The 26,396-nt window shown below is 26.5% G+C and overlaps 1 protein-coding gene across 1 annotated transcript; it reads right to left on the bottom strand.

The window, feature by feature from the left end:
* Positions 1 to 1,071: 1,071 nt before the first annotated feature.
* Positions 1,072 to 26,042, bottom strand: LOC103579527 (uncharacterized). The gene is made up of 6 exons (XM_008560952.3): positions 25,716 to 26,042; positions 15,680 to 15,812; positions 13,313 to 13,455; positions 11,127 to 11,265; positions 7,796 to 7,910; positions 1,072 to 6,585 (listed from the first exon to the last, which is right to left on the bottom strand). Exons 1-6 carry the CDS (start codon positions 25,777 to 25,779, stop codon positions 6,463 to 6,465), a joined length of 717 nt encoding a protein of 238 aa, XP_008559174.1. The 5' UTR covers positions 25,780 to 26,042; the 3' UTR covers positions 1,072 to 6,462.
* Positions 26,043 to 26,396: the final 354 nt, after the last annotated feature.

The following is a 26,396-nucleotide window of genomic DNA, read 5'->3' as shown; positions in this document are numbered from 1 at the left end:
TGCGAGAAAAATTGCCATTTAAATTTTAAAAATTGTAACTGATACTTAGAAAATTGACATCTATTGGAATGTTAAAAGTTCCCATATTGACACCCGGATTCTGGGTTATAATTTCAAACACTAATTTTTAAAGTTAGCCTAATCAATTAAATCAATAAATCAATGTGACCTATCAGTGAGTATTAGAATGAACGAAAAGAGCCGAATAACTCCGAACGAACTTGAGTTTAGAATATTTTCGATAAAATTCATACCATGCTGTAGAATCGAAGTATCAAAAAATTTGAATTTTTAAATTTAAATCAATGAATTTTCTATCTCACCTAATTTTTGACGTATATTTTATTGTGGATTTCAAAATAAAGTAATAAATTTTTGAATAGTAAAAATACTTATCCTCTAGAGTATATCAATGAAATCGTATTAAAAATTACTGACGCAAATAGTATAATTCTCAAAAACATCAAGGTGCCCCATCCCGACCCAAAATTTTTGGCTGATTTTTTACGATAAAATTCTCTGCGTGCAGCTTAATTTATTTTTGAATATCTCTAATTAAGACCAAGTATTTGAAATGATTCAAAATACTTTGAATCGACTAATATATAAATATACATTTAGCATGGAGTACATCATTTTTTAAAATCAAAGATATGTTCAACTCGTATTATAAGCTTGAAAAAAAATGAGTCAATCCTCACATAAAATCTTGACATCATTTATTGTTAATCGCAGTATAAATCTATCTATAGTCATTAGTTTAGAAAATATGTAGATGTATAATCGCAAATAAGCTTGCCTTTGAATTCGATGGTTTAGCTCCTTATTACGAGATCTCCAATTACGGAATCGGATTCGAGAGTTTTAGGCATTCAGAGACGTCAATAATAATCTACTTAAGTAGGATTTTATTTTACAACCAACCAATTATTTTAGGTCTTATTCATGAAGGAGTTAATGATTATATATCAGGTATCGGTAAATAAAACAAAATAATTAATCATAAACATCATTAAGTATATTTATTTTTATTATTATTATTACATTCATATGTACGACATCAAAAGACATAGCACTTTGAATATCTAAATAAATTATTTACACTTACTTATTATTTTTATATCATGCTATAATACAAATAAATTATTTTTAGATACCGGTGACTTATGCATAAATACTGTATACATTTTATATATATGTATATAAAAATCATTACCGTTTTGTTTAATATTTATTAATTTAAAAATTATATTTTCTCTTTCACCTAAAAAAATTTTTAAATTTTCGAAAATCATCTTCTAAAATCTATAAGGATCTATAAATATTGATGAGGATCTAGTTCAATCTTTATAGATCCTTTGGCAAAAATAATTTAGATCTAACGAGGTTTGATTAGATCACAGAAGATTTAATTTGGGTTAATTTGAAATCTACATTGATATCAATAGATCTATAAGGATTCATAAAGATCTGGATCTTAATTTTTTCGATTTTTCATAAGGCTTTGAAATATTTTTTTATTTTTACAGTATGATATTTTGCCTTCCTTTAGTTTTGATCTACATAGATCACAAATCTACATAAATCATGGATCTACATAGATCTAAATAAATTTTAATAAAATTAGATCTACTACACTCTAAATTTTTTTCTTGGGTTTCATAATGAACAAAATAAATAAGATCTATAAAAAACTACATAGATCTTTCTTTGTTTTAAATTTTTAGATCTACTTGTCTCTACAGAAATCAACATAAATCTATATAGATCTTCTCACATATACATTGAACTATTATTCACTGATAGAAGGATTTCTTAGTATTAAAAAAGATTTGTTAATATTTAACAAATTATTTCTTAACGGAGCTTTATTTAAGAAATATTTATTAATATTTAACAAATCATTTCTTAAACATCATTTTTTTGTATTTAATAAATATTTCTTAGCATCTAATAAACGATTTGTTAATATTTAATAAACGATTTCTTTCCATTTAAAAAATGATTTATTAGTATTTAATAAATCACTTTTTAACATTTAAAGAATCACTTTTTAATAATTAATAAATGAATATTTTATATTTAATATATTTTTTATTATTTGAACAAATTTTTTTTTTATATTTAAGAAATTATCTATTAACTTATTTATTAAAATTTAATTCATAAAATCACACAGTTCAAGAATATATATCTATATATGTTTTTGCATGCAGCTACACACATTCATTAATATTTGTATTTATAAACAAAAATAACTAAAACAACCATCGTATAAAATTTTCTGTTCTTTTAATTTCAAAATACAATTTCATAGTAATTAACACTATAACTAGAATAAACAAATTAAAATTTCTTATATTAAACTACGCTGAGAAATAACATAAAATCCGTTTGATAGTACATGTGTTTTTAATGGTTTTATATTTGATTAAAATTGAACTGAATAAAATTAACAAGGCTTCCATATTTTCATAGTTATAATATGGATGACAATTTACAAAATACTTCTGATATAAATATTATTTAAGTATATGAGAGCTTCAGTTGTAGGTTACGTTTAACCAACAATGCAAGCTAGAACGGAGTAAACAATATGACGTCGCAACGACACACACATATAGCTTTTTTAATACTTGTACACCACTACAGGCTCGTGTGTAGCCCTCTACCGACAAATTCGTCTAAGAAATATTTATTAAATATTAACAAGCCTTGTTTGGTGCTAACAAATATTTCTTTTATGTTAATAAGGCTTTGTTAGCATTAAAAACATTTCTTAATAATAAAGAAGTTACTTATTTCATTATAATAAATATTGTTAATAATTACTAAATATTTGTTAAATCCAAAAAAGTCAGTTGAGAAAAATTTAATAAATCAATTTATTACTCCTAAACAAATCCTTCTATCAGTGTTTTAAAATAAAATCCGCGTAGATCTAAATAATTTTTTTTCAGACAAATTACGAAATCAACTGTCCGTGTGAAAAAAAAAAATTGAGAAATATTCGACTAGTAAAAAAATTTTCAGACGATTCCGAAATTAGGTCGGATTTTTTCGAATTTATGAAAAATACCAGAGTATATAAATTAAGAAGTAGAATTAAGTGGAAAAATAAAAAAAATTTCATAACAACGTTTCCAGAAAATGTATCAATTTTATATTAACTGCAATAAAAGTTCGAAAAAAATTCAAAATTTTCAAATTCTCTGAAACTTTGTAGAGTAGAAAATATCGAATTTCATTCAGACAAATGTTCGGAAATTTCGATTTTTCAGAGATTTTTCGATAATTTTCTAGTACGAAATGCCAGAAAAGTTCGACTAAAGTAAAATTTGTTCTGAATTTCGAGGCTCAACTATTTGAATTTTTTCTAACTTTTTTTTTCACACGGGAACATATCTTTTATCTGGAAACTTTACATCGATGTTGATTAAAGTAAACGGTAAATAACCATATATTACAATTAATTAAATAAACATATATTTATAAATAGTATACGTATATTTTATACAATATAATACTCAATAATTTTTTTATGCCTAATAGGCAAAATTTAATTATTTCAGTAGCCCGGAGCTACGCAATTTTTCTACTTACTTATTACAATAATATATATACGGTAATTTTTATTAACAATAAGATAATTATCTGTGCATAGTTTTTCTTAATCAAGTCTTTTATAGTCTTATAAAAAATAATATTCACTTATTTAAAACGAATAAAAACTTGACTATTTAAACAATAAACTTTTTTTAGTTTTAAAATAACTCGTTAAAAAAAATATTATCAATAATCAATCACTTTTTTGTCTTTCCTCTACTCATTAACTTCTTCCTAAATTTTATTTTTTATATTTCCCCGATGAATATATATTACACAGGATATTAGTTAATTTTATCTATTCTCACGGAGAAAAAATTATGGTAACTGTCCATAGTACGTTCATGAAATATCAACCCATAACGTTATGGTTATAATTACTAGGAATTATGGACTATGCACCCATAATTTCTTGGAATTGTTTCCATAACTATGAGAATTTTAGGAACTACAACTACGGTAATAGTTTCTGTATCGTATGGTAACTAAATTGTGGTAATCATTACCATACATATGATTAAATCCCATATTTACAGTGTAACGGTTACTGAGTGTGTATGGGAATAAACTCTATACATAATAGTAACCGTTCCCACAATGTTATAAATTAGTTATCTTTCTTATACTATTTTGGTAATCCTTCCCATAGTATTATGGTAACCATTACCGTAATATTATGTTAATGATTGTCATAGTAATCATTACCATGAACATAATGATAACTATTATCATATACGACGGTACAATATAGTAACGATTGCGACACAATATTATAGTTATGATTAACATAATATTATGGTGAAAGTAACCATAATATTACAGTAATGACTACCGTATAGTATTGTAAAGGTTGCTATAATATTATAGTAATGGTTACTATAAGAAATGGTAATAGCTACTATAATATTATGGTAATCATTACCGTAATATTATGGTGATCGTAACCATAATATTATAGTAATGATTACCGTAGCATATGGTAACCGTACTATTATGATAACCGTTAATATATATTACGGTAATGATTACCATATACTACAGTAATGGTTACTATAATATACGGTAATAGTTATGGTAATGATTACCATATAATACAGTGACAGTTGCTATAATATCAAAGTAATGGTTACTAAAATATATGGTAATAGTTACTATAATATTATGGTAAAAGTAACCGTTATACTATAGTAATGATTACCGTAGGATATGGTAACCATACTATTATGATAACCATTACCATATATTTCAGTAATCGTTACTATAATATACGGTAAGAGTTACTATAATATTATGTTAATCATTACCGTAATATTATGTTTGTGGTTACCATAATATCATAGTGATCGTAAACATAATAATATAGTAGTAATTACCATGACTTATGGTAATCATACTATTACGGTAATCATTACCATATATTACGGTAATGATTACCATATAATAATCGTAATGGTTACCATAATATATGATAACGATTATCATAATATACGGTTACGGTTACAATAATAGTATATAGAAACGATTATCATAATTACACAGTAACTATTCACATATCATATAGGAATGAAAACTACATAGACGGGAATGGTTACTATAATTTGTATGGATGCCATTCCTGTAATCAATATTTAAAAAAAACCGGTTCCCATACGTTATGAGAGCCATTCCCGTAATATATTGTAATTGTTACCATAAATTTATCTCCGTGCTCAGATTTAAGAAAAAAAAAATTATTCGAGTTTAATAAAATACGAAAGTAATTAATATCATTACTTATATTTTGGCCAGAACCATTTGCTCATTTGTAAAGAGGAAAATTATAAAAGGAGTAAATTAAAAGTAAAACTCAAGAGCTTTTCAAGACAGACAACTCATTCACTACTGTCTCAAATAAACTCTTATATAAATAAAACAAACCTCTAAGATCTCAATATAAACGGAATTTTTATGAAGAACAATGAAGCTAAGAAAAGTAAAAAGCTAAATATTTGTCTTGACAACACTTAATCACGACAAGTACTAGTCAATTTCTTTTAATGATTCCATTCTATAATTATTATAAATTATTTTAAAATGCAAAAAAACAACTTAAAATTAATAATAATTATCGTAGCAACTAAAATGTATGACAAAACTTTTAACTCGACGGATATGAATAAAGTCAAGGAAATTTTTCCTCTGTATACTTTAAATGTATGTATATATATGTACATCTATAATGTCTAAAGAATTTTTTTTTATTTTAAAATTAAATATAAATGAAGTGAACATCGAGTGAATTGAAAAACAAAGTTTGTGAACACATATTATGAATAAGTTAATAGTTAAGTCGATCGCGATGAATATTTATTTTTAATTATTATAATAATAAAAATGATTTTTATTATTATTATTATCATTATCATAAACTATGTACAAGTCATATAACAGCTTCAACTAACGGCAGACAAGTGAACATTATTTCAATTGTTTGCTTATGAGAATAAAGTTAGTTGTGATTACTTTGAATTATTCACAAGTTTATCGTTCATCTGTCTTCCATTAATTTCATTACATCTTTAAACTTTTTTTTAGTTTGATGGTAAATATATATAGATATAGATATATGATGCTCAGTCATTCAATCTTCATTTACTATGCAGTCACAAAACCGTTGTTTCGTAACGTTTATTTTATTGAGAATGACGTCCGTAAATAGTTTTATAATTTTGTTGAATGCTGACTAATGTGTACAGTTTTCATCTATATATATGTCTATTTTGTTTTTTCGTTTGACGTACGCAGAAAGAACGGAAAGCAAAGGCACTTTTATGCTTCCGTCACAACACGATTAGACGTATTGATGGACTGATACCTTTACGTAAATAAATATTGTGCTGCTAGGACAAGTACCATTGTCAATTGCATTACTAATCCTACCTTGCTGCTTGCTGTCCCCGAATCGATGCACTCACTTTGGGTGTAAGGCGAACAGTGCACCTATAACACACATGGATGAACATCAAATATTTGTCTTCATGGTTTTATTGTTATTATTGTTGGTGTTACCAGCTGATTTAATTTAATTTCAATCCACACAGTGGAGACGAATTCTAATTATTTTAATTAAGTTTAGAGAACACTGAGAGAAAAAATATTAAATTTTAAAAAAAATTACTTGGCTAATAACATGAAAAAAATTTCTTGGCACGAAAAAAATTTTGCGTTATGAATTGAAAATAAAAATTTTCTGGACAAGAAATTTTCTCTTGTCTCGGAAATTTTTTTCTTGTTTCAAAAATTTGTTACTGTCCCAAGAAATTTTTCCTTGTCTCAAAAAATATTTTTTTTTGTCTCAAAAAATTGAATCGTTTATTTGAAAACCCCCATAAGTCAATGACTTATGGGGTTTTTCAAATAAACATGCAGTTTTAGTTTTATAGAAATAATTTTTTCTTTTTTATTTAAAATTCGCGCTTTTTTTGAAAAAAAAAAAAAAATATGACTAATTAAAATACTTGAATTAATTATTATTTTTTGTAATTTTTGAGTTTCAGAATTTAAATACATATTATATACTTCATTTTATCAGTCTAATAAATTATTTGAGTAGAAAAAAATAAAAAAACAATGATTTTATAACTTTTTCTTCCGTTTGGTTGAGAAACCCCATAAGTCAATCAACTTTAAATCATTTTTTTAAGTAGTTTCAATTAAAAAATTTAATTTTTTTTGTTTGAATATTTTTCAGAGACGCTAACATTATGCTCTTCAATTATTTATTTATTATTTCCATGGAAAGTTTTTCCAGAAACAGATTTTTTGTGTTTCCTAAAAAATTTTTTTTTCTTGACTTATGGGGTTTCTCAAATAAACGATTCAATTTTCTTTCGTCTCAAAAAATTTTCTTCTTGTCTCAAGAAAATTTTTCTTTTCAATTTTTAATACAAAAAATTCTGGAGGCAGGTCAAAATTTTCAATTCAAGAAATTCTTTTCTTCTTTGTACTTGAAACCAACAATATTTTTCTTAATTGAATTACAATATTTCTTATTTTAATAGCAACAGGCAATTAATTTTAATGAAAATTTCTATTGGTACTATTTAAGTAAATAAATACTTGAATTAAGAATCTTTTGTTGAAAATGTATATTTTTTCTTTCAGTATAAAAGATATGAGAGTTATGAAAGTAAAATGAAGACATGCTCACCTTAATTAAAGAATCCGACATTCGGTCAAGAAAATCTTTGGTGAATTCGGCTGTCTCTTCGCCACACTTCCGACGCACTGTGTGATGGGAACATTCCAAAAATTCACGAAATGCACTGTAACAAAGTTTAAAAAGAAACATTGATTAGCTTTAATAGGAATAATCAATTTTTATAAAGGAAGATTCAAATATGTTGACTCGAGCATTCTTGCAGAGATATTCCTTTCACAAAGAGCTTTTGTAGTTACATTTAATTATGAAAAAAGTTTTATTTTATTGAAATTCTTTTCATAACTTAAATATATCCGGCTATTTGGAAATATATTTTATTTCAATTTTTTTACTTAATACTATAGAAAAAATCCGGGAATAATTCATTATTAAAAATTATTATAAAAAAATTTCTATTTTCCCAATAATTTCAAATCATAATTTCGTAATTTTAAAACTACGTTTCAATAATTTCAAGTTCCTCAATTTTTTTTTTTTACCATTCTACTATCAGTCTACAAATTAAATTTTTTAAATTAAATTTTCACGGGTTTAAAAGGCGCGAAATTCAAATTTGATCGATTTCAAATGAATTTTTCATATTTTAAAATAAATTTAATTCCATAAAATCAGTTTACATAATTTCATTTATCAAAACTATAATAATTCATTAATATATTAAATAAAAAAAAAAAAAAAAAATATCGTAAAATGGGAATTTTTTTTTTTTTGTTTTCTTACATTTCGTATTTGTCCCATTTAACCCTGAGCTTTTTTGACGCCTCAAAATTCAAACTAATCACAAAAATTAAAAATTTTTTCCATTAAATTTTTCAAACGACCCATTTTACCTCAGGTTCTTTGTACCCGCTGGAATTTGAATACGAAAATTTGATGAACACTCGATAATAAAAAAATTTTCCAACTATTAGAGTGTCCCGTTTGCCTCAATGTACTGTCCATAAATCAGTTTTTATAAATGAAAATACATACATGTATACTATATGACTAATAAAATATTTCGCACTAACTACGATTAATATGAGAGGAAAATGAATTATTTATTTTCTACAGAATTTAAAATGAAATAAAAAAATTGAATAAAAAAACCAAATAAAGACAAAATGAAATAACGTAAAATAAAACAATTATACAAGAGGAGTGTAAAAAGAAAAATTAGTAGAATATAATTTTGAGTAAAAGTGTAGATACTTGGGTAACAACGAGTCATATTATCTTTTCGCTTTGTATATATTCATTACGAACACTTCTAACACTCGTATCCACTTTTCCCGCGGGAATGTGTCGAGTCCGTTGCTCGATGGTACAGTTGAGGATGTAACGTCATTAGCCTATCTGTGCTACGGTCTACTGCAGCTTTTGAACTCGTTTCCCGGAGGAAGACCAACATTCACTGGATCCTCCGTAGTCAGCCAAGAGAATGACTACCAGTAGAGAATGGAAAAAAATAACAAAAGTCCATGGAATTTGCGAAATCATACACGAGTATAGTCCGTATTATAACCGTTATACCAAATTCGTATTATTATATTTATGATACTTTTTTTAAAGGTAATTTTAAATATAATCTCATATTCTATAATCTGATTCAACGTTGCGGGGATTCCCAGCATTGACGCAATAAATAATTTTAATTAGTTGGACACAAAAGCCACTGGCGAATAAATGATAACGATATTAATTCATACTTATGGAAATTACTGTCGCAGTCAATACTTGACACAGTGTCAAGGCTCGATTTCATATGCATATTTTCAATTTCAATTCGTGATTAAATATTGCGACTAATTATTGGAAAAATTATAAAAGCATACTCGTTATTTTTATTAATAAACGACAATGCTCTCGATGGCTTTGCTGAGCTTCGATCAAATTTTATTAAATATATATATTTTTCATTACCAAGTTCTCACTGTAAATTTAAGAGTTATTGAAAAGGACGTGATTGAATAAATTATTCATTTTTGGGTGAGACTATCGGACGATGACAGCCGTTTTATGTAGAAATATCTATCAGTTTTTGCGGTTCGTAAGGACAAAAAAAACGTCTCCCAATTTATTAGTATAGAGAGCAGATGAAGTGGACGACTTTAAAATAAAAGCCATTTGACATTTTTTAAAAAAATTTGTCGCAGGAATAATTGTAAATGATTGTTAGTACATTTTTAAATCCTTGATCTTGTGATTGGTTTTCGGTGTTAAAGTACACTGTTATTAAATTTAATCTTCCATCTGCTTGACCGATTCAAACAGATAAAGATCATTCACCAATGACTTTTATTTAATTTAAAAAAAATCGTATAGGTCTCATTACTTTAAAGATTTATTTAAAATAAATTTGCTAATAGATTTATTTCCAATTTTATGTGGCCAATTTTTAAAATTCATAATATATACGTGATTGCCATCATAAAATTCATTTTCTTAGCTAATACATTTTATTAAAACTTGAATTTTATTTTTTAAAATTATTCCGTATTGACGTTTAGGTAATTAAATATTTTTGATTCAGAAAAAATGAATAGATAAATTTAATACCATTGATTTTTCGATTGCTTAGAAAAAAGGCCATTCGGCGTTCGAAATGTAAGTAAATTTCTCATTATTTCTTTATTTTGAAGTTTTAAGATAGAATTGAGTTCAAAATTAATTTTTTTTGACATTTTTGATGGATTTCGAGGTCGAGAACTGCCAGAGATAAAACAATGGAATTTTAACCACAACACAGAAATCAATCATGTAACTTCAAACCTTCATTAAAATTCGAAAAATCATCCTAAACCATAAAGTAAAAAAAAACGAAAATATAGCTTATTTTCTCAGCTATGAAGTTCTTTGTACATAATAAAGATACAAGTTTCTGTTAAAAAGATATTAAAGGAAAAAATCACAGAAGCAAAATTTTTCATTAATTTGAAAATTTAAAATTGCCGCCATTTCCCAAATACTCAATCGATCTTTTAAATTTTTGAACTTGATCAAGATACTTGCCTGAAGAATTAGTATACAAGTTTTATAATCCGTCGAAAACATTCAAGAGTATAATAATGACATTTTTACCATAACACATTAAAAAAAAAAATTGGTATATTTATTGCTTTTTTTCGCGCGAAGTAAATAAATAAAAGTAAATTTTTTAAATTTAAATCTGCAATAAAATATGAAACGCTGACTAAGACTTATCTGAACAATCCATCGACTGGTAACAGTCCCATATTAAAAAAAAATTTTTTTTTCGAGAGATAAACAAAAAAAAACTTCATGTCCTATAAATGATGGTCAATTTGTAATAAGTAATTTATTATTTATTTAAACTTACCAACACACAGATTTAATATTTTCTGAAGACTTTGTCTTATTCTTCGACTCCAATTCAACTACTGACTGTTGATATCTCTTTGAACATAGTTCATAATCGGTCTGAACCTTCTGCATACAAGGGGCGTGTTTCAAAAAAGCTAAAACAAAAACAAAAACAATAACAATAACAATAGTAATGAAAAAATATTTCCGTGTAAAATTGAATGAAATAAATGCATGAGAGTACTCGAATAAGTAATCGTCACGCTTGTTAAAATTTTTCACGATTTCATGTAGTTGATTGTTTTCAATTGGAATCCATGGGAGCTTCATTAAAAGTTCCATTAATTGTAAACTATTTTAAAAATATTTAACTTGAAGATGAGAGGCTGTACATTCTCCCGCACATTCATGTCTATCTTCAAATGAACAACTTTATTTTTTTTATTTTACTATCCATCATCAAAAAGATAAATAAATATGGTTACATTTTAATCTGAGTTTAATTTGATTGTCATATAAAAATTGTCATGTAGCATTACTCGATCAACACATGGCCCCATAGTCGCTCAAAGACAATATCAATTAAACTATCATAAGTTTATTGATTTGGACAAATAATTTATAAACTATACTACACGGAAAGAAAATTATGGAAAGTTTTCCTATGTATTATGGGAATGTTTTCCATAATGGTATCGGAATTGTACCCATACTACTATAGAGATGGTTCCTATATATTATGAGAACCATCCCTATACCATTATTGGAAACATTCCCATAATATTATAGGAATAGTTCCTATACCAATATGGTAACCATTCCTATTATATTATAGAAACCGTTTCCATAATATTATGGGAACCATTCCTATAATTATAGGGGCCATTCCTATAATTATAGGAACTGCTACTATAATTTATAGTCATAAATTCTATACTGGTATAGGATGGAATTTTACAAAATTATGGGAACCATCCCCATATTAATTACATAGAGGCCGTATACCACTAATTATATAGGTCAAATTATATGGAAGTATATATATATATATATATATATATATGGCAAGAATATATTGAGCATTATGAGATAATATATATAGAAAAATACACAACATTATATATGGGTAAATATATTATTATAAATATATAATCTAATATATCTGAAAAACATATATTTTTCAATATAGATATTTTTGCCGCTATATATTTATCGCATATTCACCATATATTTTTTTATATACTTTTAACAATATATATCTTTTCCATGCGAAAAGACGACATATTTTGTGTTTGTCAGTAATAGAAGTAGAGACAAATGTACATTAATTAAATTCAGCAAAACTTAATTACTCGCTTTATCCGTCATGTCCCGCTTTCAAATTATTTTACAAATGTAAATGTGTTGAATGAAAATTTTATCGATAAGATTAAACAGCGGATAGTGTATGATAGTTATGAGTAGATAACTGGCAAACTAGTAAGGGCTTTTCGGCTCAATAATGCATTCAGCACTCTCGAGATTACCTTCTACAGATATGGAATGGAGTGTAGACATAGGATCAGTCATCCTTTAGCAATGTCGAGAATCTAATATTGCACATTAATGGAAGCATCTAATTAGCGTTACACGTGTATATTGAGTTACTAATTCCAAGAGGGATTATATTCTTTTACGCATTTTTTGGCTTTTAAAATTTTTAATTATAAAATAAGTCTATAAAACGATTGGCAATAAAAAAAATTATACACCCTTTGGCTGAAGATTAAATTTAAAACTAAAAGGGCGTATAAAAATGTAAGCCCTGTTGGAATTAGTAACGCGATAATAAATACAAAGAAAGAAAACAATTATGTAAAATGAATTAGACATCAATATTTCATAGCTGATAGTTATAGAATACTTCTCTTCAAAATTGACGAAAAAATTGCATGAAAACAAAATTTTATTTTTAAAGTTAATTTTACCCTAAACTCAGCTTTTTTGCTGAATTCTAATAAAATAACAGATAACAATGAGAAAGAATTTCTTTTTTCAAAATTTCGAAATCGTACTAATTGAGGTCACCAACACACCCCCATATTTTTCCATGTTATAGAAAATCATTAACTATAAAAATAATTTTTTTTTATTTTGTTAAAAAGTGGAGTCTCATTTTGCCCCACTCTTCCTTACATATATACGTGTGTAAGTAATATTTACCGTCTTGATAACTTCCTTCTTGACACAACTCCTTTATCGCAATATTAACACCTTGATAAAGAGAATAGAAATTTTGTCTCTGTTCATCAGGCATGCAGTTCTTGGTATACGAGTTTATGCACTTCATACTCGATTGTAAATCTCTGGAAGCATAAAATTACCATAAAGTTTTATTTTATAATATAGTAACTTTATTCATATAATTATTATCAGACATTTATGAAGTTACTTATTGTAAATTGAATGTTAACAAAGAACAGAATTATATGCATTATAATATAACTATAATTATAAATTACTATGCATTAAGTGAACCTTAAACAAAATTAAACATCGCTGCAACACTTGGACAAAAGCGCATTATAGGTAAATTGACTGTGAACCACTTAACATCAGTTGTCTGTTTTCTATTATGATGTTGACTCGATCTTAACTCAAGTAGTAGTGGCCAGCAGCTTCTCGAGTAGACTTAGCTATATATTTTGAGTATCTTTGTATAATAGAGGAGGAAGATGGTCAAACTTGTTTAACAAGAATTAATAGGTAGAACAAAGTTTTACAAATTTACAAGGACTCTCTACAAGCATTTTTAATTAATGATATATATGTTTATTATAAAACTTTTGTACTTCATTTTAATAAGTACAGAATTTGTGATCCATTTTCGGCCAATTTATAGTTTTTAATATTAAAAAAAGAAAGAACATATTTTATGTTCAATAATTATTTTCCCGGGAAAAAATTATTTAGACTGAGATCTATATTATGTTAAAAATTTTAAAATATGTATATGAAAGTGATTCATTTCCGCAAAAATTTTTTTTTTTAAGTGCTCGAGCAAAATCTCAATCTACATTGAAAACAAAAATTCTCACTAAATATGAGCTCTTAATTCCAATCCTAAGTACTTTCCATTTGATTTCAAAGATTTCCCATTTAAAATACGCGTAAATTGAATTACTTTTTTTTTAACTTTCTAATACTCAGCTGCATTTCATGATATCAATGCGGTTTTAGTCACAAATTTTAGGGCATTTGGTGTTTTTCAAAAGTGCCCATAGTTACTTAGCTGTAATTCCAGTTGTTTTACTTATTAGCGTCAGTTTTCAGCATATTAGTACATTTTATACAAGCCATACTCTTTTTTGAATTAAATAGTTTAATATAGAAATATGAATATGAAGTACGACAACTAGTTAATAGCCAAGAAACAATAAATGGATCGAGGTAGAGAAGATATTATTCTTCACATAGTCATATCTAACCGAATATCTTTTGATGCTGTATGAAAATTCAGTTCCTAACAAACTACACAGAGAGAAAATTATGGTAACAGTTACAATATATTATGGGAATGGTTCCCATACTGCATGGTAACCGGTTTTTTTGAAATGTTGATTATAGAAACGGCACCCATATATATTATGGTAACCATTCCTATAATTATAGGTATAATTCCTATATGGTATTGGAATAGTTCCTATGGAATTATGGTAATGGTTACTATAATATTATGGGAATAGTTACCATAATATTATGGGAAAAGTTACCATAATATTATGGTAACCATTACCATATACGCTTAGGAACCGTTACAATGTGGTTATAGGATTGGTTCCTATTTGCTTATGGGAACTGTTCCTATGAGTATGGTAATCATTACCATGATTCTTTCACATGCGATATGGGAACTGTTACCATAATGATAGGAATTGTTCCTATACTTATGGAAACTTTTCTCAGAAAGTATGGGTCTATATCCCATAATCCCAAGTAATCATTACCATAACGGTATGGGATGATATTTCATAAACGTACTAGGAACAGTTATTATTATTTTTTCTCCGTGTATCTTACGTGTATTGGGTCTCTTAATAACAGAATATAATATTTAATAAAAACTGTCGGTAATTGAAAAAGAGTTTTATCTTCTATTTAAAACAATTATTTTTTCCAATAACAGCAATAAATATTTTTTTTTTACTTGAAACAAACTATTTTAATTACTTAATCAATCTTTTTAAATATATTTACGTAAAATCTACAGTAGAGTTAATTAAATTCAAAGAGACAGTATAAGCCACAAACTATCCACTAAAAATAAACAGAATAAATCAAATATCGAGTAATCTGTCATCGCATACAGACTATATTGTAAAAGTAAATCGACACGGATATTGCCAAAGCTCTATTTTCAAATTCCAATTTTACGGTCAATCCTCTACAATTTATATACTGCTGCATACCAGTGTTATATAGAGACATACATTTATTCTTATAGTATAAATTTTTTACACAATATATGTTGCTTAGTTAATGTCAATTACAGCGAAAAATGAAAATGTTTTTAAAAAATATAATACTTACGGACAAAGTGCTTGCAGTTCATTTTTCGTAGTGACAAATCCCAGATTGTTGTTATCTGTAATTTTTCCGAGTGGCCTTGCACACTTTATAAGATTTTCTTGGCCGCATTCATGTCCTCGACAACTTGCAAGCACTAGAATCATAAATGATGAAAAAATATCATTAGTTATTTTTTAAAAAAAAATTAATAAAAATAATGTTATTTGAAAATTTAATCAATTACGAAATGACGTCATAAAAAAAGTAATAATAAAGTTAATTAAAAAAAAAAATAAAGAATAAGAAATAAAAAAAAAAAAAATTGATATTAAACTAAAAACATCTCTGAATTACACAGAGTTAAATGAACATTTCAGACGTCTGACCAATCTCGAGTTTATCTACTTCGGTGTGTTGCTTGCCTTTTTACTAGATCAAAAGGATTACCGTGACTAACGATGGTTAAAAATAAAAAATAAAAATATAAGTGAATACACTGAAAAAATAACTGATGAAATAATTGGATCTTTTATAGATAGAGAACTAGTAAACATTTTTTTAAAATTAACTTAATTAATTGTTTTTTACGATCGTTAGTTTATTTTTATCACTGATACAAATATTCGATATAAAAGATTTTTTTTTTAAATTCTTTAAGGTGAACTTTAAAATGTGAGACGAACGGAAAAAAGAAAATAATAATTTTCACAGGGTATTTATTATTCAAGTTGCAATGTACAAATTCGTAAATTTTAATGACTTTTAAATCTTATTGAAAAATTTATTCAATAATTAGCTTAATGTTTATATTACACTGTAGAAATTTTCGAAATGAACGTGGAGTAGATGATTTTTCATTTATTTAATTTCTTTGGAGTTAATTTCACTCTGAAAGGAAGTTTCAAAAAATATTGATGATAAAAAAACTACTAATATATAGTGAGCTTAAATCTTTGATATTTTGACATTTATGTTGAGTACGTAAGTAATTACGGGATCCCTTTCCATATATTCACGAAAAATAATTTTTAAAAATTATAAGCAGCTGCACTGAAAAAAAAAATCGGTAGCAGCTACCGATTATTTTTCGGTGGCCGCTACCGATTATTTTTTGGTAGCTACTACCGATTATTTTAGTGACAGTTACCGAAATAATCATTAGCTGCTACCGATTACTTTTCGGTAACAGCTACCGATAATTTCAGTAGCAGTTACCAATTTTTTTTTCGGTAGCTGCTACCGATTTTGATCAGTAACGGCTATCACAATAATCAGTAACAGCTATCGATTATTTTGGTAGCCATTACCGATTGAAAACGGTACCAGCTACCGATTGCTATCGGTAGTGGCTACTGAAAAATACTCGGTAGCGGCTACCGACTGCCAATTGGTAGCTGCTACCGATTTTTTTTTTATTGTATAATTCTATTGAGTGTAAACTGTTGTATGACATACATCAACCATACCATGAGATAAAATTTCATATTGTACCTAATTATAAAATATTCCCATAAAAACTATAAATGAAATTATAACTCAGAGATTCACTAAAACATTGTATAAATTAAAAAACATACTATTTCAAGTTTAACTATTAATATTTCAATCATCTATTCATTTAAATACTTATGTTTCTAATTAACAGCTGTTTCTATTAAATGCAAACTTATTTAAGTATTAAAACTCTGGACCGTAGTCAATTCGGATTAAAATAAAATCCGGATTCGCTCTTGATTTTTTGCAGTGTAGAAAATATTTTCGAAACGATTACTTTTTACATGAGATGTTTTAATAAAATAAAATTATTAAAAGGACGATTTTATTTGAAGATAAATTTTAAAAAAATAGCTGCCCTCAATTCTATAATGGACAAATTAACCGGTTGATCAATCATGATATACAAATCCAATGGAAATCCTGTCCGATTCAGAGCATTGTTAAATTCAATTACAGCTTGTCGAAATTACCAGCATGGACGGATATCGAACCACAAGTTTCTACGCTGAGCTTTTGGTATAAATCTACCATAAAGTTACTCAGGATGTTCAAACTAAAGTTTATTCTAATAAAATATTTCACAAGACGTCAGTTTGCTACATCATTGACATCATAGAAATAGAATAAAATAATACAACTCGGAGTTGTCAGTTAAAGTTTGCTAATAATCATGATAGCTAATGTGATGGATGTAAAAAATTGAATATATAAATTACTCAAGTTAATTAATTAATTATTAATGCAACGACATTAATTTAATTTAATTATTTTGCTCTTCATACTGAATCAGTAAATGTTTATCTGCAATTTAATATAGAGGATGTATTTTACATATTACTATTCATTTATCATAAATATAAATTGTTTGTAATGCATGCTATTAATGAATATTAATTAATTAGTAATTATAAACGAAGCATATTAATATTTTTATTAATGGAGTTTGATCATTACAATATCACATAGTAGAAAATTTAAAATCTTCAAAACTCGTTTATGGAAAGTTCTTATAAAAAATAAAAAAACGTACATAATTGGTTTCACTCTCCGACGATTGGGAACCAAGATTTTTAAATTGGATTATTTCTTTTTTAAAAATCTTAAAAAACGGCCGGAAAAAGTACTCAGTTGAAAATTATTTTTACTCTGGAATGTTTTCAAAGTTCAAAGTTCAGAAGTGTCCCAAATTTAAAAGTTCACGGTTATAAGCTGTTTTGGAACATTTTGTAAACTTTTTTTTACATATCGATACTGTCATTCTCATATGCTCTATCCCACATTTGGGAAATTTTTCAGGAGACGATAAAAATGTTTCGCGGTCGGCAAAGAAAAATTATTTGTATTATGCTTATATTGGTATAACCTACAAATTTATTTTCATGTTTTCATAAAATACAGGCACTTGTAGTGAATAACTAATTTTGAATTATATGCTGTAAGAAGAGTCAAAAATTATGCATCATTACCTTTTTACTCGTGTCATTATTTGCTTCCTTAAAATTAATTTAAAATCAAAAATGTTAAGCGTGACTAAACCCGTACGAATGTGGGATACGACATATTAGAATGCGCGAAAGTCTGCGCGTGGGATACGACATATCAGAATATTTATTTAAAAATACTAAATAAACAATTTGACCTCGAAAATTTTTACATAAGCTGCACACTGTTACAATGATTCCATTTTTCAAAAAAAGTGAAAATATCAAATTTTGTGGGATACGACATATTAGAATGCGCGAAAGTCTGCGCGTGGGATACGACATATCAGAATATTTATTTAAAAATACTAAATAAGCAATTTGACCTCGAAAATTTTTACATAAGCTGCACATTGTTACAATGATTCCATTTTTCAAAAAAAGTGAAAATTTCAAATTTTGTGGGATACACCGTATTAGAATGGCAGTATCGACATGCTATTATAGATTCAATTTTTACCCTTTTATGGTTTCCGATAATTCTATCCAATAATTTGTTTGATATTTCCAGTATTTTGAATTATTTCAAAAATACAAAAATTTCGCGTTAAAAGGTATTCATTCATTCATTAGTTTTATTGTTTTTAATAATACCCTGATATTACTAAAAATTGGGATGCCAAAGAGAAACATAAAAAAAAAATTTTATTGTTGGATATTTTTTTTTCTTTGCCTCAATTACTATACATACTTTAATTTCACATATTTTACTAATCTACAATAATCGATCATATTTTCAATAAAATATTCTTTTGTCCGAAATTTGAAATTTAATTTTCCAACCGCTCCGTTGTACCCCGAGAGCTTTGATCCGCTCTAAAAATTGTATTCGCAAATCCCATAAAAATATATTACTTAAAATAAAATATTTCAATAAAATTCAGAAAATTTATCATCATACCTGACCTCCACAATCGAAATCAAATAACAGCTATTGTTTAACCAACACAATACGATAAAAATTTCCATCAATTAATATAAAAATGTATTCACTAATTATTAAAAATACTATTATTATATATATATATATATATATATATATATATATACTTATATAATACTAATATGTAATAAAATAATAATACATTAAACCTGATGAATAAAACTTTTTAATAAAACGCATCCAAAATAAATTAAATCCCGATTGTTCAATAAATAAATTTATGATAATTATAATCGATCAATCTGATAAAATAAATATAACTAATCTAATACCACATTGGCTACCCCACAACAAATAACTATATGTTTATATAGATATTAACAGAAATTGATATCAATCCAATCAAATCTATAAATGCTTATCATTTATATTCATTATTTTCTCTTGTTACATCATATATATATGATATATACATATATATTTTAGTGGTAGTTAGCTGTGATAATTACATTGGTTTACGTTTCACATATTGAAAGATAAGCCAAAATAAATTGAATTAAATTAAATGTTGATAATTGTCACAGCCATTGATTAAATAAAATTGATTTTTCGGATAAAATATAAAATATAAATTGTTTCTCAAATGATTTTAGAGAGATAATAAATTATTGTTATATATATATATATATATATATATATATATATATATATATATATATATATATATATATAAAGCAGCTTATGATATATTATTAGAGAGATTAACAATATTAATTATTTCATAGTAAAATTAATATTTCTGTTATCATATTATAACATCAATGAATTTATATGACAATATTATATTATTTTAATTAAATATTCTCATTATAATTCTGTATACTTGTATTTCATTGCATCAAATTATTTTTTATCACATTATAAATCGAGTAGTTAAAAAAAAAAATTAAACTTCATACATATTTATATTTAAGGTATAATATAATAAATTATTAACTAAAATGAATTTAGTAACTTGCCGAGTATACTCCATATGGTCTTCTACCTCCTATAAATTTATGGACATTTTCCAAAATGGACTACGTTGGTTATAGTACCCCGGGGATAGAAATTACAGAGACATTACGCTCGGTCGTTAGTTAATTCTACTAGTCTCTTCTGCATTAGCGATTTTCGTGGTGACAAAAAAAAGAAAAAAAAAAGTTTATAAAATAAGATTAAAAAAAAATTTTGTTGCTCAGCTACACGATTCGGCTGTTAAATAATACGTTTATTTAAATAATTAAATAAAGTACAATTTTAAACAACGGTTGCTAATTATCTTTTGATTTAATTAGATACTTTATTTCAATTAGTCGCTAATTATAAATTTTTTAAGTATTACTGGTTAATTAAAATTAGTTGTGTAAAAATAATATTGGCAAATATTGTTGTATAAAATTAAATTTATTGATTGATTATTAACTGAATAAGTAAATAGGACAAGCGAATATATATTTTTTGTTAATTAACCGGCTTGTATATAAAAATTAAAATCATGGATTTTAATAATTGACGAACAATTTTGATAGATTGTTGTTTTAATTGGGAAGTAGATTGAAATGCTAAAATAATTTTGGTTTACCAGGTGACATTTGGCTTTGATCAGATTTAAATTTATTTATTTTTATATGAAAATTTTATTGTAAAATATTTTTCAGAAATGATGCGAAGGAAAAAAAATTGAAAATCAAGTTACAGAGTTGCAATTACAATGTTATTCAAGTGCTGATTAATTAATATAAATTTTCGTAAATTTTGAAAATTTGAAACAGCTGTCATGCCCAAACGAATTTACTATTTCTCATTTTAAAAATCGATCGGAAAATTAACCCAGAAGTTTCTTGAGTTATTTCACGTTTCAATCGTTTTAAAATTGTAGGAATTTTCATCTGTGCATAATTCCGATATCACGAAAATCATACAGGTGCCTTTCCTTTGAAACCCCATAAAATGCAAAAGACAAATTTTCTAACAAAGTTATAACAGTGTTAACCAAAGCTTACTTTCTAAGCTACAACATACATTTTACAAAATTTAATTATGACGCGTAATTCAATGGATATCAGAAGATAAAGCTGCAGAAGTTAATTGTTTTTATATTTTTTCAAATTTTAAAACCCATCGAAAAGTTTGAAGAAACATTTGTGCAAGCAAGTTGAATAACGAAAATTACAGCTAATTGCGCGAACTTTGAAATGCATTTAACAAAATTGAGCTACGACTTTTTGTTTAATAGTTGTTTCAAAGATATTTCAATGGAAGTTCATTTTTTTTTTTTAATGAAAAAAAAATTCTTCCTGCCCACTATATATAAACTAACCGATCGATTCTGCTCATCTACAAACTTGATTAAGGTATTGGCCTAAATAATAAGTAAACGAAATTTCATTGTAATCACATATATTTCGAGCTAATGGTATTTTTCGATACGACCCGACGAAATATAGCATATTATAGAAAAATTTTTTCAAAGCTGCCTCATAAGGATCCAATACATTAAATAGATTAAAATTAGAAATTCACCTGAAAGTAATAAATAAAACAATGGACAAATAAATATAACTAATACTCTCGGTAATTATATTAATAATAGTATTATTGATCACGGAAAAAAGTATGGTATCGCTTTTTCTAACGATTTAATGGGAAACAATTTTTTGTTACTTTTTTTGTCGATACTGTTATCTGAACCACAAGTAATCAAATACGTATCGCTTTAGCGAAAAAATAATAATAAAATATAAAAACCGCAGCGTAGAGTATGACGACAAAGAGATGAAAAGAATAGGATTAATTGAACGTTGCTACTGTCGGTGAATGTACATCTAAAGCAATCAGACCGAGCGATTAATTTCGTATTATTCTACATGCGTCACTGTTCTTCACACAACAGGCCACCAGCCGCAAGGCCAGACCACTTCTTGGCTTTTCATTGGTCAGGTTTCCATCGTACGACGCTCCCGTTGTGTGTTATAAATAAATATACACTCTCACATCGTCTGTGTACTCATATATATTCTCGCTCACTAATTCCCTACTCTTCTCACCTGCAATTATATTCTTTAACAATACCTAAGTACTTACACGTAATACCTCTAACGTCTTTACACACTTCCTTATTAATTTAAATGTTCAAACAAAATAATTTATGTTTGTTATGTGTTAATATTTATACTCATAATTTATATTTATTATTTTTATTTTTTCAATTAATACGTATTTACTTTTTGATAAATAAAATATTTTATTAATTTTTGATTTTTTATTTATTTATTTTTTTTTTCAATAAAAATGTATGTATTCAATTTTACTGAGGAAAAAAAGGACCACGGACTAGTATATATTTTTTTGACTCAAAAATTATTTCGCTCAAGCTGATAATTAGGGTCAGGATTTTAGCTTTTAAAAATAACAATTAATAATAAATGATGTCAAATTTTTATATTACGGCGGGAATATTGGTCGTATAAAAAAATTTTTTCAACAAAAGTTATTAAGAATTTAATTATACAAAAAAAATATCTCTTATAATTTTTTCTTAGGACTAATACGAAAGTCGTGATTTCAAAATTAAGATTTTTATGATCAACAAAAATTTGAATCATTCATTATGAATGTTCATTTTGAAATTACGGTGAAAATATTGGCCATATGAAAAAAATTTTAAGACATAAGTTGTAGGAAATTTTATTTTCTAGAAAAAATGTCTCTTATGATTTTTTTATACGTCTAATATTTTCACCGTAATTTCAAAATTAAGATTTTCATGATCAATAAAAATTTGAATCATTCATTATGAATCTCAATTTTGATATTACCGTGAAAGTATTGGTCGTATAAAAAAATCATAAGAGACATTTTTTCTAGGAAATTTAATTTTCTACAACTTTTGTTTGAAAACTTTTTTTATAAAACCAATAGTTTCGCCGTAATATTAGCCATTTGAACCATTCATTTCAAAATTAATTTGAAAACAAAAAAAAAAAAATTAATTCTATTAGAAAAAATTAGAAAGTAATTTTTTAAAAAATAACAACAAATTGTTGAGACAAAAATATATTTAACTAACGATCATCAGTCTCATAATTTTCCTTAATTAAATAAAATTAAATCTGCCTAGTGCAAGTATTTTGAAATCTTATCTAAAATAATGACGTAAAATAAATAAGAAAATCATCAAGTCTAAATAAACTACGTAACGAATGCAGTTACGACTAATTGGTCATTACATTAAGCAAAGTAGTAGTTGACATAATAATGACGTAGAAAAGACAAGTATCGCAATTTACAATTTAACAAAACGGATACAAACTTTAACGCGACATCTCTTGAGAGGATTGTGATATGATCACCGAATAATAATGATCACAGCGACGACAACGATAACGACAACGACGTTGACCCTGCTTAAACACCTTCTCAGCATCTCTTGCGTGCCAGTATGCCCGTCGCGTGACTTTGGGTCACGGTGCCTTTGCTTTACCAATATAACAACGACACCATTAACTTCGACAACGCCACCACTTATCAATGTATACATACATATACATATATATATGCTTAACACAACCATCTCTCTCCTAATTTATTTTCAGTCGCGCTAATCGAAATTTAAGTATAAAAAAATACCTACTCTGTAAAAAAAATCGGGAATGATTTCGGAGTGATTACGAATTATATTTAAATTCAAATTTACTCCGAGTAAATTTCACTCCAGAGGAATAAACAAATAAACAGTCATCTGCTTTACATTGACTCCATACTTAATCCGCATTGACTCCGAAAATAAATAAATGTTATATATAATAAATTTTTTGTCTTTGATTACTTAAATATCAGTGGAGTTGTAACAAACTTTCTCATTTGATCCTTAAAAAGTATAAAAAACGAGTGGATTGCCTCGATTTTTTATTTAAAAAGTGCATTGACACTTAAAGTACATACAAGTAAATCTGTGTGTTCAATGTCAAAAATATAAAAACTATGATTTCTATATATAGAAACGAGCATATAATTTAACAGAAGCATGTTATCTAAGAGTGAAAAGTATAAAGATAAAAGTAAAAATAAGAAATAAGGATAAGAATGAGACAAAAGTTTTTAAAGATTCCCGTCAATGCAATAGTGTAATATTATAGTGGGAAAGTTTTGTATGAATATATATGTAAGTTGAAAGGTATAAGGACATGTGAGAGTGTTGGACAAGAATGTAAGAAGTATGTGAGTGTTGTCTTGCTTGGCCGATACGATTAACAGAAGGGGAACCCAACCAGGCTTATAGACTCGCGGGCGACGATGAAAGGGGAAAATTTGCGAGAAACGCGCGAGCGATGCACGCCCATCTGTTCAGCCAATCGCGAATTTATACGTCATCTCGTACGATGTAACGGAAGAGACGTGCCCACGTGGTGACTGAAGTGAGACACGCGTGCTATTTTCAGACGCAATGAGAAGTACCTTCTAACGCATCTTAAAGATCGTTCGAGAATATTTTTTAAAATGAATTAATGTTCTATTTGTTATAAATAATTAGACAAACTGACGTCTGGTAAAATTTCGGAAAAAAAAATTTTTTTTTTTCCGGTAAAAAAAATTCATTTTATTAAAAAAGTTCTTTTAAATTCTGTAACACGTCACAAGTATGACAGAAAAATTTATGTTACGTGATAAGTTTTCTTTTAATTGATACCAATGACCATATCTTTATATATTTATGGAATAGTATCATAGTACTATTTTTATCAATGAAAAGATTACTCATCATTTTTATAAACTTCGATAAAAAATGTATGTTGATAAACATTTTGTTTTTTTTTTTATTTATATAATTTATGTATATATATTTATGACATATGCATACTGACATATAGTGAATGAGATGCAAAAATAGTTTCAATGAGTACTGAAGGTTGTAAACAAATAATTAATTCGCACTACGTTTCAAATAAACAACATGACGTTAAGTTAATAATTATATAGTTCATTTTTAAAATTTTATATTTTTAAATCTACCCATCAAATATTTACTATTACTTCCGCTCAATTAATTATTGATTGCCCATCCATCTTTACTTTTAAATTGACGTCAAAGTTGACAGATAAAAAAAAAATTTTTTTCCCTTAAGTTCAAAGAATTAAATTTTTTTATACTCACAGGAATAAAATGCCGCTAAAATTATGGTGAACCATGACAATGGTTTTTCTACAATACTCTTCATATTTTATTTATTTATTAATTAATAAATAAAATTTGTTGTCTAGAGTAAATCACTTGAAAAAAAAAATTTTTAAAACACTGGTAACTAGAATAGATTAAAAATACTTTGCTGTTTTAAATAAATAAATAATTAATTGATGAATTAATATGATTATTTAAATAATAATTATTGTGGTAATATAACGCGATTGATATAATTTAGCCGGTGTTGGATGTAAAGAGACGGTAAAGACACTGCGTGTAGACTGGCCGGCTATACGCGACTGAATCTCCTCGCAGTAGTTCAAGTCACAAGCACGCGTTTTCGCGGTTCTCTACTTTGAAGGTATCCTTATAGTATTTGCGCATGCGTATTACGCTCACGCCACTGTTTCTCCTAGTAATTTCAAAGAACTCGGTTACAATTACAACGAATACTTCACTTTTCCCCTCGCATACCCTCATTCGACATCACGCGTTAAATTGCATCTTAGACTGTATATATATATATATATATATATATATATAAATATACATATAAGTCTTAGTCTATGACTCTTGTATACAAAGTACTTGCTCTTGTCGACTTTTATATCATCCGATCTGATCTAATCGTCAATTCAATATCTCTTATTTTAT

This window comes from Microplitis demolitor, chromosome 5 (genome assembly GCF_026212275.2).
Source record: "Microplitis demolitor isolate Queensland-Clemson2020A chromosome 5, iyMicDemo2.1a, whole genome shotgun sequence".
Classification (NCBI taxonomy): domain Eukaryota; kingdom Metazoa; phylum Arthropoda; class Insecta; order Hymenoptera; family Braconidae; genus Microplitis; species Microplitis demolitor.
The sequence above is the reverse complement of the archived record's forward strand: the minus strand, read 5'-3'. Positions and strand labels throughout refer to the sequence as shown.

Coding starts and splice junctions, on each gene's coding strand:
- LOC103579527 (XM_008560952.3), bottom strand. CDS start 25,779: ATGAAGAGTATTGTAGAAAAACCATTGTCATGGTTCACCATAATTTTA. Junction 15,813..25,715: donor TTTAGCGGCATTTTATTCCT/GTGAGTATAAAA, acceptor TTATGATTCTAG/TGCTTGCAAGTTGTCGAGGA. Junction 7,911..11,126: donor AATATTAAATCTGTGTGTTG/GTAAGTTTAAAT, acceptor ACTTTGTTACAG/TGCATTTCGTGAATTTTTGG.